The sequence below is a fragment of the Neoarius graeffei genome, chromosome 2, assembly GCF_027579695.1.
Source record: "Neoarius graeffei isolate fNeoGra1 chromosome 2, fNeoGra1.pri, whole genome shotgun sequence".
Taxonomy (NCBI): Eukaryota; Metazoa; Chordata; class Actinopteri; order Siluriformes; family Ariidae; genus Neoarius; species Neoarius graeffei.
Window position 1 is genome coordinate 87478572 of NC_083570.1, and position 14289 is coordinate 87492860.

The 14289-nt window shown below is 40.3% G+C and overlaps 1 protein-coding gene across 1 annotated transcript in view; it reads left to right on the plus strand.

Moving 5' to 3' along the window:
* The first annotated feature begins 9806 nt into the window (after window positions 1–9806).
* Window positions 9807–14289, plus strand: part of LOC132881999 (dedicator of cytokinesis protein 2) — a 282249-nt gene continuing 277766 nt past the window's right edge. The window contains exon 1 of the mRNA XM_060915143.1: window positions 9807–9948. Within this exon, the coding sequence (XP_060771126.1) occupies window positions 9906–9948 (43 nt within the window). The 5' untranslated portion in view covers window positions 9807–9905. The remainder of the gene's footprint in view (window positions 9949–14289) is intronic.

The following is a 14289-nucleotide window of genomic DNA, read 5'->3' on the forward strand; positions in this document are numbered from 1 at the left end:
TGCTTGTTGTACAGGCCTCTGGTGCTTGCGAATAAGCCATCTTTGTTAAATAGACAGCTTTCAGCACTATATTTTCAGGAGGTGCAATATTCCTTGCTATGGCCTTGCATGCAACCTTGGTGAAGTTTCCTCATATTGCTCACTCAAAAGGTCTTCATGCTTTCTCCTTTACAGGATTTCTCTCCATAGAGACCTCTCAGATGTTTGTTCAGTCCTTTGTCATCTCAAGATTGAACTATTGCAAGTTGTTCCTGGCAGGTCCTTCCCTGTGTATCATGCAGCCTCTGCAACTAATCTAGAATGCAGCTGCAACTTGTTTTCAGTCTCTGCATGTTCTCTCATATCACACCATTGTTGTGTTTCTTCTACTGACTTCCTGTAGTTGCCTACAGAATTGCCTACAGATTCAAAGCACTGATTTTTGCCTACAGAGCCAATAACAGACCAGTCCCTACTTATCAGAAAGCATTTACCACACTCCGCTTTGCCCCACACACCCTTCCTGCCTCTAACACAACTTGACTGGACCCACCGTTCCTCAAGACATGCATCAAGGCTCTTCTCTGTCCTGAACTTCCCCTGGCTGGCCAAACAACTGAGTCACTGGCTGTCTTCAGATGATGAATGAAAACCTCTCTCTTCACTAAACACTAAATACTGAGCAATAACAGAACACAAAACTCCTCTCTAATGGAGGTTAGCTTTTTAATGGACACTGACACACCTCTGTAATTCACTTTGGATAGGAGAGGCTGCCAAAAGTTGTTTATTGGAATCTGGTTAAAGCCTGCCTTTGCAGTTGAATCAGTTAAGTCATACTGTAGTAAAAAGTATAAAATGACTGTTATGTGTAAGCCATGTGACAACAACTTCCAATACCACAGAAGCGTAATTTCCCTGAAGTATCACAAGCCTGACAAATCTTGGTCAGCAAAGTACATGCCTGATTTTTAAATATAAATATAGCAATCAGCCCCTGCTATGAACAGAACTACATCTGTAACTCCTGCTACTGCAACATAAAATGTCAATATGGTGATGGCTGATTATGATAGAATCATATAGGAGTCCATATTGCATCATAACAGTAACATAGCCATGAATTAATTTCAAGGAGGATCCCAAAATTCACTCGATAAAATCATCATACAATTTTGTGCTCAGGGATTTTTGGTGGATGCCAACCAGCAGTAGCACCACAATTTATCATCAACCATATAAATGACATTAATTGGTCTGGAACATAAAATGCCCCTATCACAAGGTCACTGTATACAGTATAATCAGGAACAATGTACCATATGTGTGTTCTCAAAAAGACTGTTTACTGAAATTTTACCTGTGGTGCATTTGTGAGATGATCACTAATATTTGCTTGTTTATTAAAGGGATTTGAAGGTAAGTGATGCCTGATGTATTTATTTTGTCCTTTCTGTAGTATAGCCAATACTGTCCTCATGTGCTATCAGAATAATCATAAATATACACTCACCATCCACTTTATTAGGAATATCTGTACACCTGCATATTCATGCAGTTATAAAAACAAACAAACAAACAAACAAAAATCGCGTGAGCGACACTTCTGTGGGTAGAAATGCTTTGTTGATAAGAGATGTCTGAAGAAAATAGCCAGCGGTGGGTTTCCCTAAAGCCTCTTAACACTAGAAGCATCTTAACTAGGAGAGAGAGCGTTCATTGTGCTGCTTGCGCTACCATTCAACGATGATCTTTGTGTTGCAATGCTTTTGGGAAACTCGGCACAGATTGGTTTGAGCTACCAGGAAGGATATAATCAAATAATCTCAAATAATTACTCTTTACAACTGTGGTAAGCAGAAAAGCATCTCAGCATGTACAAAAGCTTGAGGTGGATGAGCTACAACAGCAGAACACCACATCAAGTTCCACTCTTGTCAGTCAAGAACAAGAATTTGAGACTATGAGGGGCACAGATTCACCCAAACCTGACAGTTGAAGCCTGGAAAAAGACCAAGTGATTAGGAAAAGAAATCTAACCAGTTACCCTTTCTTTAAGTAGCTGGTATCTTAATGTTGGTTTTCTCATTTGTATTAGTTTGCATTCATCCATTTTATGGGGCCTTATTTTGTGAAGCATTTAATAGCATTAAAAAGTGTAAAACAACAACAGCAACAACAACAACAATCTTTAGCAGTTGGCTCCAAAGTGGCCCAAAAGAAAAACATTTGACCCATCATCTGGAGATTGAGAGTTTGAATCCTGATGATGCCACATCCATTCATGACTGGGAGTCCAAGAGAGCAAAACTGGCACGTGCTCTCAGGGAGTGAGGGGTGGCATACTCACTCTCCCTTATCAATCACACTGAGCCAATTGTGGCCGTCTGTGAGCTCATGCATGCGGAAGTGGGCGGATAGCGCATTCCTCCCAGTGTGTTATGTTGCCCCTGTGATGTTGCAGTGGGCTGAGTTCATGTACCTTGGAGGAAACCTGTGATAGCCTGCACTATCTGGTTGGTAGCTGTTGTGTGACAGGGAGAGATACTTGATGGGTGGGAATTAGCCATGACTAACATTAGGGAGAAAACTGGCACATTGAGCAGTTAACTTGAACATGAACCGACTTTTAATACAGTAACCTTATTCATCATGTAAATTTAAATACTTTTTTGTAGATAGAGGACATGCAGTGTCCATTCCATCCATCCATTATCTGTAGCCGCTTATCCTGTGCAGGGTTGCGAGCAAGCTGGAGCCTATCTCAGCTGACTATGGGTGAGAGGCAGGGTACACCCTGGACAAGTCACCAGATCATTGCAGGGCTGAGACATAGAGACAAACAACCATTCACACCTACAGTCATGGGCAATTGCTCTAAGACAACGAGGGAGGCTCAGCCTCCTCTAAAAATGACGAACATCGTGTAGGATGAATTGCGCTAGGCTTATGTTATAGCCGACCTTATAACATTGCTATTTCAGATCCAGAATCATAGAAATATATGTGCTCAACCCAACTACAGTGCGAAATCATTCCGTTATAACTTCCCCAGTTCGCCTAATGTGTGCGTGAGTTTTTCCCCCTCGTGACAGCGCGATGCAGCCCAGCCTCAGTGCACTTCAATGGCATTTGGGAGCTATGCGCTTTTCAATATCAAAATGCAAGATGATTATTGGACAAATACTGCGAAAACACCCGCCCATGGAGTCTCACGGACTCCCAGCCTCAGTGGACTTCAATGGCATTTGGGAGCTATGCGCTTTTCAATCTCAAAATGCAAGACAGTTATTGGACAAATACTGCGAAAACGCCCGCCCACGGACTCCCAGCCTCACAGTGGGAGGGACATGGCAAAGCTTTCCGCGAGGAGACTGGTGATTGGTGAAAGCAGACGGATATTTTCTTTGATTGACAGCTCGTTTCAAATATACACAGGCAGCAGTGAATCTCAGTTCAGTCCCATGAGGATTCGCAAGTGCTGTGGTGTATTGTAAGAGATCAGCTTACATTTCGATTTCATTCATTACATACGGTTTCTACCAGCTTTTTTAGTTTGTATATATTTTCATTGTAAATAAAGTGTAAATATAGTGTTGTCAAGTTTGCTATCTTAGTTCCAGAAATTTCGTTTATTTGAGTGACTGAACTTGAACTTAGTCAGCTAGCAAGAAAGCTGCGCACGGATGCCAAGCATTGCTGATTTAATTTTGGCGAAGCCATTTGCCAGTCTTCCTTTCGAGGAAAAAATTAAAATGAAAGAGCAGGGTAGATCAACGCCTCAAATTGACTTGGTGAAAAAGGTAGGGAATAATACTCGTTCCTTTCAGCTCTCCTGGTACGAGAAAGTGAATTGGCTAACAGCAAGTGACCCACATCAACAACAGTAAATAGGCTACTTTAGTAATATGTCATGGATGGACCAAAAATATAGAATCTATTTAAAATGTTTATGCTGAGTATATTATATTGGAATATATATTTCTCTGGATATGAATTAAACACAGCTACAATTTGGAAAACATTTTTAAACAAAAACACAGCCGAGAACATTTCACACTACAGACCTGGATTAAAAGTGAAGTGTTATCAAAATTGTCAATAGAACATTTCTGTCAAAATAAGTAAAATATAGGGAAAGTGTCATTGAATGAAATGTGTGGCACCCAGCTCTATGTTTGGCTCCCCAAGGTCAGTGCTTGTGCCTATTCCAGAACACTCTGCTGTTACTGCTGAGGTTCCTGACAAAGAGCTGCTTTCAATAATGATCAATTTTTAAACAACATGCCACAATTTTAAAATATAAAATGTTAAAATATACCCCACCCAACACCACCATCATGTATATTGGACAGTAGGCTAATGGGCCAAAAGAACCTGTTATTTCACAGTTTGTGACACTGCCAACAATCAGCCAGATCAGAGGCAAGAGTATGGGCAAAATTGATGTGTTTTTTCTTTTAAAATCGGGAAATATCGTAACCGACCAGCCTCCCCTGTTTGAAAGACTACCAGCCGCCACTGCCTACAGTCAATTTAGAGCCACCAATTAGCCTAACCTGCATGTCTTTGGGGGAAACCGGAGCACCTGGAGGAAACCCACACAAACACGGGGAGAACATGCAAACTCCACACAGAAAGCTGGGGCTCATACCCAGAACCTTCTTGCTATGAGGTGACAGTGCTAACCACTACACCACCGTGCCGCTGATGTGCAGTGTATTTTAGTAATATCTGTCATGGTGGAAAAATCTGAAATGGGTTACAGAATGAGTTTTGAACAACACAAAGAGAAAATTTCATGTCCTGTGCAAAAAAGGTTAACCATTATATGAAGAGAGGAATGATAGGCTACAACAATTCAAAGAACTTATAAACTAAATTAAAAACATTTGCTCTGGCACTGAAAGGGACCAACACAAGGCAGCTTGGAGATTACATTTCCTGATTTCTATTAATAAATAAATAAATTAATTAATTAATCTTCAATAACTGCTTCATCATGGACAGGGTTGTGATGAATCCAGAGCCTATACCAGAAATGCAGGAATACACCCTGAAAGGACATCATTGTATCACAGGTCACCATGTGCACACATTCATGTTCTTTTTCACACCTAGGATCTGTTTAACATTGTAAGTCCACCTAAAACCATGGCTTGGACTGTGTGAGGAAGCCAGAGAACCAGGAAGAAACCCATGCAGATAAAGGAGACCATTTGAAACTCTGTACAAATAGTAACCTGAGCTCAGGAGCAAACCAGATAAATGTGAGCCCTCAACCCTCAATTAAAAGATACTCCTAAACAGCATGACGATAGGTTATGTATTGCTTCTCATTGTCTGAATAAAAATAGGTGGCATTGAACAGGAAGTCATTTCAGCAGCTGAATGACAGGTTTTGGTGGTGTGCTGTTTTGATAAAGACCTACTATTTAGTACAGCAGTATACAGTTTGCACACAGCCATAGAGTAATGATGCAGTAATCGTACAGTTCACTCTTTTATTTATATTCAGTTTTAGGTGCATGAAAAATTTCTTTGCCAAGTTGCTGACAAAACAACTGTAAGGCTACAGCGCCATCTCCTGACAGCCTCTGGTTATGCTCTACAAAATTATTGGCACTCTTCAAGAAAATGAGCATACGCTTGATATTACTCTGAATATTACACTGAATATTACACTGAATCATCCACTGAATATTACAAGAAATGATTCAAGTTTTCCACCTAAACAATTGTATGAACTAATGTTACTTTTACAACACAAATTATTCTTGTTGATTTTTTTTTTAATATTAGTGTTTCCTCTCAGAAATGTATGCAGCAAAATTAATGCCACCTCTCGAGAATATATAAAATAATTTCAAAGAAATGGTCATCCATCAAAATACATGTGTCTATTTGTATAAACTTGTTTAAAAAAAAGTCTCAAAAGTCTGATAGTTGAGAATTGAAGATTTGTGTGTTTATTCCCCCCTACACAGTGTGGAGGATGGTGAAGAGGCACAGAAGTCAATAACTTTTGATTTTATAGCAGGTTAGTTTTAATATCGACACTCTCAGAAAATAAAGTATATTATTTTTTTTTTGCGGTCCAAATCCTGCGCTCTGATTGGCTGGCGAGCGGGTCCGTATCCTACGGTACGGACCCTGGTTACGGACCTCTGGCAACTCGCTTGTTCACAACAACAAACATAGTAGCATTTTTTTTTGTCAACATTTACCTTTTTTTATAAGATTTATTGATAAGATTATCAAAAATCTTGTCAATTTTTGCCAGCATTTCTCAGGAGAATAGCATTAATTTTACAGCATGGATAGCGATAACGACAGTCTTCACAGCGAAAGCGAGTTTTACTACCCTGAGGAAGAAGAAATTAAAAAAACATTTCAGGAGAAAGCTAAAAACCTCTAACTGTTGCAAACGCCGAGCAAAAACATGGCTGAATCCTGAATGGCTCCTATTTGTATAAATAGGGGACTACATAGGTGACAAAATGTAGGTTTTTTTTTCCTGCCATGGAAGTGCACTTGTATACCGAGGAGGAAGCAATATGCATTACATGTGAATGAGGATTCAAAATGGCGTCTCGGCTCGGTTTTCCCTTTCGGGCGCTCTCGTTTTCTGTTAGAATTTGGTAAAGAAAAAAATAAATATATTATTTACCAGCTTAAGGTCGGTCCGTATGGTGAAATACCGTGACCTCGGCCTTGAATACTGACCTCGGCCCAGAGGGCCTCGCTCAGTACTTTCAAGACCTCGGTCACGGTATTTCACGATACGGACCTCCCAGCTGGTAAGTAACATATATTTATTGTACCTTTTAGGTGTACAATGGCTTATCACTGGGGCAGTACCCTATCCTCAAATTATACCCTTTATACAGTGGTGCTTGAAAGTTTGTAAAGTAGATAAAGAGAACTCAGTTAAACAAATGAGAAAAAACTATCATACTTGCTCATTTATTTATTGAGGAAAATAATCCAATATTACATATCTGTGAGTGGCAAAAGTATGTGAACCTCTAGGATTAGCAGTTAATTTGAAGATGAAATTAGAGTCAGGTGTTTTCAATCAATGGGATGACAATCAGGTGTGAGTGGGCATCCTGTTTTATTTAAAGAACAGGGATCTATCAAAGTCTGATCTTCACAACACATGTTTGTGGAAGTGTATCATGGTATGAACAAAGGAGGTTTCTGAGGACCTCAGAAAAAGTGTTGTTGATGCTCATCAGACTGGAAAAGGTTACAAAACCATCTCTAAAGAGTTTGGACTCCACCAGTCCACAGTCAGACAGATTGTTTACAAATGGAGGAAATTCAAGACCATTGTTACCCTCCCCAGGAGTGGTCAACCAACAAAGATCACTCCAAGAGCAAGGCGTGTAATAGTCGGCGAGGTCACAAAGGACCCCAGGGTAACTTCTAAGCAACTGAAGGCCTCTCTCACATTGGCTAATGTTAATGTTCATGAGTCCACCATCAGGAGAACACTGAACAACAATGGTGTGCATGGCAGGGTTGCAAGGAGAAAGCCACTGCTGTCCAAAAAGAACATTGCTGCTCATCTGCAGTTTGCTAAGATCACGCGGACAAGCCAGAAGGCTACTGGAAAAATATTTTGTGGATGGATTAGATCAAAATAGAACTTTTTGGTTTAAATGAGAAGCGTTCTGTTTGGAGAAAGGAAAACACTACAGTACATTCCAGCATAAGGACCTTATCCCATCTGTGAAACATGGTCGTGGTAGTATCATGGTTTGGGCCTGTTTTGCTGCATCTGGGCCGGGATGGCTTGCCATCATTGATGGAACAATGAATTCTGAATTATACCAGTGAATTCTAAAGGAAAATGTCAGGACATCTGTCCATGAACTGAATCTCAAGAGAAGGTGGGCCATGCAGCAAGACAACGACCCTAAGCACACAAGTCATTCTACCAAAGAATGGTTAAAGAAGAATAAAGTTAATGTTTTGGAATGGCCAAGCCAAAGTCCTGACCTTAATCCAATCGAAATGTTGTGGAAGGACCTGAAGGGAGCAGTTCATGTGAGGAAACCCACCAACATCCCAGAATTGAAGCTGTTCTGTGTGGAGGAATGGGCTAAAATTCCTACAAGCCGGTGTGCAGGACTGATCAACAGTTACTGGAAACGTTTAGTTGCAGTTATTGCTGCACAAGGGGGTCACATCAGATACTGAAAGCAAAGCTTCATATACTTTTGCCACTCACAGATATGTAATATTGGATCATTTTCCTCAATAAATAAATGACCAAGTATACATTTTTTGTCTCATTTGTTTAACTGGGTTCTCTTTATCTACTTTTAGGACTTGTGTGAAAATCTGATGATGTTTTAGGTCATATTTATGCAGAAATATAGAACATTCTAAAGGGTTCACAAACTTTCAAGCACCACTGTATAGTGCTTTGGAACATATATGTACCTTTTTGGCCCAAAAGGGTACACATAGTTACCTTGAGATCCAATAATTAGCCCTGTGAGGAAACCCACACAGACATGGGGAGAACATGCAAACTCTACACAGAAAGGCCCTCGTTGGCCACTGGGCTCAAACCCAAGACCTTCTTGCTGTGAGGCAACAGTGCTAACCACTACACTACCCTGCCGCTCTATTATTATTATTGTTGTTGTTGTTGTACATCTTCAGTAGGGTGGCTCCAGAGTTTATCCAAGCAACACTGGGTGCAAAATCAGAATACACCCTGGGTGGAGTGCAGTCCATCGCAAGGCACCATGAACACACACATTCACACCTAGGGGCAATTTATTGTAGCCAATCCACTTGCCATGTTTTACGACATGGGAAGAAACTCTAGAACCCAGAAGAAACCCATATGGGAACATGGGAATCATGTGAAACTCCACACAGATGTTAACCCGAGCTCAGGATTGAAACCTTGGAGCTGTGAGGCAGCAATGTTCCCCACTGTGCCACTACGCTGTCCATCATTGCAACATTAATTTTAAAATGCAAAATATAATACGCTTTATTTTCAGCTTGAAAGACAAATGCTTCGGCTGTGTGCTCAGGTGTGAGTGAAAAATATGAGATGTACAGAATGTGACAGGGACTAATGACCTGAACATATTCTCTCCAATATAAAATGTTGAAAATAATTTACAGGAGCTAATCAAGTTGCAAAAAAATTGTATGCTGGAAATGGCCCTTTTTAGTATTGCTCCACTTTAAAATGGGTCATATTGAGCCCATTGTGTGCTGTAGGGCCAATAATCCTTCATACTGTTTGTGTTCCATTTACCACTTTTGGCAAACCAAGGTCATTAGTGAGATTTCCATGCTGGGCCTGGTTTCTGCTGTTTTTCCAGTAAGAGTATACAGGGGCTGTGTGATATTTGTTGACTCCAGTTATTCATATTGCTGCTTTTGATCAGGTGTATGATAAAGGTCTCATTTACACTTGCATCAGGAATTATACAGGAGGCTGCGAACACATCTCTGTGGGAACCCAGTGTTTTGGAGATACTGCTGTCTGTGGTCACAGACTGGAGTCTGCAAACTGAAAATGACAAATTTCAATTACTAAGACAGGTTATTGCCCTGCATTACTGAAAGATCAGCTAGGAGGAAGTTAACATGAAATTAAACAATGCCAAGAAATGCATCACAAATAACAGAATCGAAATTATCATTGTACAGCTGTTGCTGTACAATCTTACACCGAGTACTATGCTTATGCTCTTTGAAGAACAGCATCATGGGTAGAATTGTATAGAATTGAAAAAAGGAAGGAAGAGAGAGAGAGGGAGGAGCATCTCGTTCTTGTTCTCTCATACACCCACCAGAAAAAGAGACAGGAGTCAGTAAAAGAAAGAAAGAGAGGAACTTGAGGCGTGCAGAGGCAAGCAGAGACAAAACATTTGTCTGGCTTCAACATGACTCCCTGGATCAGGACCACCAGTGAGAGATATGGTGTTGGTATGTGTTTAAATATTTCAGGCGTGTAGTTTGAGCAGTGTGTTTGTGTGTGGATGTGTGAATAACGGCCTTCAGAGTCTTCAGTGTCTGTGGATGCTCACTTTGCTTCCTGCTTCACAGGATGTGGGCAGGTGCTGCTCACTAGATGGATTCACTAATCATTATTTTTGTAAAAGGGTGTATGTTAAAATCATACAGCAGATATAAAACATATAGAAATATTCACTAAATGATTCAATTTAGCAAAGTATAGACTCATAAATCCAGGGTTTACACTCATGCCGTACAGTATGTGCATAGCGCTCTGTGTGTGCAAGTCAGGGTATTTGATTGCTCATCCTGAGGGCAAATTTAGCAATTTGATAAAGTAAAACAACTTTTTCACAGTGTAATTATATGTCAAAAATATGATCATTTTTTGCTACTTTTGGAGAAACCTACATTTGTAGGATTTGCATCTTAATAGCAGGAAACACTACAGAGAAGGGAAACTAATGATTTTTTTTTAAATCTTTGCCAACACACTGCCCACAGCTTCAGTGCAGAGACATGTCTCATTTTCTGCCTTCTAAAGGCGACATCTACAAAGCACTTCAGGATGGTCTGTCAAAAAATGTTAAACCTTAAAACTACCGACATCTCTGGTCATGTGATCTGATAGTCGTTTATATCTGTGTTTATGTGGTCTCACACACACACACACACAAACACACACACAGGAAGTTAAAAAGAGAGGAAGTAAAAAGTGAACTACGAAGTGCAGTAATACAGTGTGAGTCTATGTGCCTCATGTACTCTAAACATGTACGCAGGTGGTGTTTTTATTAGTTACATTGCACGTTATTTATTTTATGAATAATTTTAAAATTACATACAGTATATAGGTATCATAACTCATTAGTGGTATGAGAATGTGGCTTGTTAATGCTGGTCATGTTTCTGTAACATTTAATAAAATTTACACTTTACTATAAGGGCCACATATAAACCACGTAATATTCAGTGCTTTCATGATGATGAAATAATACAGTACAGTACATGCATTAATCTTTAGCACATCAGGAAATGATGATATGTGCACAGTAACGCACTCTGAGTCAAATAAAGGGGCATTAATAATGCTAATAGTTACGTATTAATATCTTGTTAACCCATTCAGTTAATTAATATCATGACTTATGTAGGATCATCTCATCTCATCTCATTATCTGTAGCCGCTTTATCCTGTTCTACAGGGTCGCAGGCAAGCTGGAGCCTATCCTAGCTGACTACGGGCGAAAGGCGGGGTACACCCTGGACAAGTCGCCAGGTCATCACAGGGCTGACACATAGACACAGACAACCATTCACACTCACATTCACACCTACGGTCAATTTAGAGTCACCAGTTAACCTAACCTGCATGTCTTTGGACTGTGGGGGAAACCGGAGCACCCGGAGGAAACCCACGCGGACACGGAGAGAACATGCAAACTCCGCACAGAAAGGCCCTCGCCGGCCACGGGGCTCGAACCCAGGACCTTCTTGCTGTGAGGCGACAGCGCTAACCACTACACCATCGTTCCGCCCTATGTAGAATCAATGAAGATTTTTTACATTTCTTTTGTACCCAATGTACAGTAGGTTGACCCAAACTTTAGACTTTTTCAGTAACTTGGGACAATTTGCAATTTATAATGTGAAGCCAGCATCATTAACAAGTTGCTTTGGTCCGACAGGATCCACATGAAACCATGTTATTGGTGTGATATTGTAAAAATGGGTGATGATCTCGCAAACACACCAAATGATCCATTCAAATACACAGGAAGGACATGTATAAGCATGATATTAGAACACAATTCTGAATTTTTTGAGACCACAGGTCAAAATATTCACAATATGTACAGTATACAGGATTTCGTATGTATTTATAACATATTCTATGTTAGAATTTAGTTTAGAATTGTGTGTGCTGGAAAACTAATATTCAATAGGGATTCAAATTTACATTATAGCCTACAAGGGTGGCATGGTGGTATTGTGGTTGGCACGGTCACCTCACAGAAGGAAGGTTCTAGGTTCGAGCCCAGTGGCCAACGGGGGCTTTTCTGTGCGGAGTTTGCATGTTCTCCTCGTGTCCGCGTGGGTTTCCTCCAGGTGCTCCGGTTTCCCCCACAGTCCAAAGACATGCAGGTTAGGCTAATTGGTGGCTCTAAATTGACTGTAGGTGTGAATGTGAGTGTGAATGGTTGTCTGTGTCTATGTGTCAGCCCTGTGATGACCTGTTGACTTGTCCAGGGTGTACCCCGCCTCTCGCCCATAATCAGCTGGGATAAGCTCCAGCTTGCCTGTGACCCTGCACAGGATAAGCGGTTATGGATAATGGATGGATGGATGGATGGATGGATGGATGGATGGATGGATGGATGGATTATAGCCTACAATTTGAGTTAATCTAGATTGTTTGCTAAAAGACTTTTCACAATGTACATGATCTTTATTAATACTGTGTAAGTAATGATATTGACAGAAAGAGTTAATGACACATTAATAGTTTTTATTATTAATATGGCTATTCATATTATATAGATAGATAGATAGATAGATAGATAGATAGATAGATAGATAGATTACTGTATTAATCCCCAAAGGGAAATTGCTGTCAACTCAGAAACTGCTCATGTGTATACATCATTATGAAAGCATTAGTTAAATATTAATTTGCATATTTGTGAATCTTACGAGGTGGCACGCCAGTGCACTGATTATCGCTTCACAGCAATGAGGTTTGAACCTGCTGGTCAACAGGGGCCTTTATGTGTGGAGTTTGTATGTTCTCCTCATGCTTGTGTGGGTTTCCTCCAGGTGCTCCAGTTTCCTCCCACAGTCCAAAGAGTCAACTGGTCACTCTGGTTAGGTCAACTGGTTACTCTAAACTGCCCATGAATGTGAGTGTGGCTGCTTGTCTCTCTGCCTTGTGATAGATTGGCGACCTCTGAGAAATGACAAAAAATAAGAGTTTTGGTCATATTGGTTAAGCATACCAGACAGATACATTGGCACTAAAACATGTACTGATTTCTAGACAGCACTAGCATTTTAACATTAATTATGTAACATACGAGGAGCCAGTGTAAGGATTTAGTGTTAGATTTAGGGTGATGTGATCCAAGCTTTTGGTTTGAGTGAGAACACTGGCAGCTGCGTTTTGAATCAAGTGAAGTTGTTTGATTGTCTTTTTAGGACGTCCAGTCAGAAGACCATTACAGTAATCACTCTAGATTACTTAAAATCAGAGGAATGGTCTCAAGAGCAATATTTCCCACTGGACAAGCTCCTGCTGCTGATGATTGTAGAAGTAAATTTTGAAAGACTGCAAGCACTTTGGGATGGGATGGGTATTACAGAGCACCGAAAGGGACAGTCAAAGTCCTTCCCGCACCATTCATTTTTATAATGGTCTTTGGTATGACCCAACTGTGAGTAGAACTCACGATCGAGAGGCGGACACACCTAACCCCTAGGACACTCGCCAGTCAGAAAGGGACATGGTTGAATTTAAAAAAAAAGAAAAAGTACTTTTGCGAGATCCCACATAACTTTTGCGAGATTCCAGTTTTTGCATGCTCTCGTAAAAGCACATGTTTTTTTAAATTAATATAAACATATAGACATGTGTATGGAGTGCTCATAGTCTGCAGAGTTTTTGCAGCTCTTTGGACCTAATAATGTATTTCTGAATTATGAATATATTAATATGCCATGGATTTTTAACACAAGACAATACAGAGAATGTAGATGAAAATAAATATTACAATATTTTTGTATATATATTTTTTATTTATACAAATAAGACTTGATCTAAATAAGGAGGTGTTCTTATTATTCATCCAACATCTATACCATTTATCCATCGTTGGTCACGGTTGGGCTGGGTCTAATCCCAGCAGCGAGATTAGGGATGCACTTAACAGGTCGCCAATCTATCGCAGGGCTAACACAAAGAGACAGACAGCCATTCACACCCACATTCACACCTATGGAGAATTTAGAGCAGCCACTTGACCTAATCCATAGTGGGAGGAAACCAGAGCACCCAGAGGAAACCCACACAGGTATGAGAAGAACATGCAAACTCCACACAGGAAGGCCCCAGTCAACCCAGAATCTGCTTGCTGGTAACCACTGCACCATCATGCAGCCCAAGGTTTACATCATAAAAATGTGTAAAATAATCTAATATTTGAATAATGTGAGGATAAAAAAGTTTATTATACTATCAAGCACTTGTCTAGGGTGTACCCCACCTTTCGCTCATAGTCAGCTGGGATCAATCAATCAATCAATCAAGTTTATTTG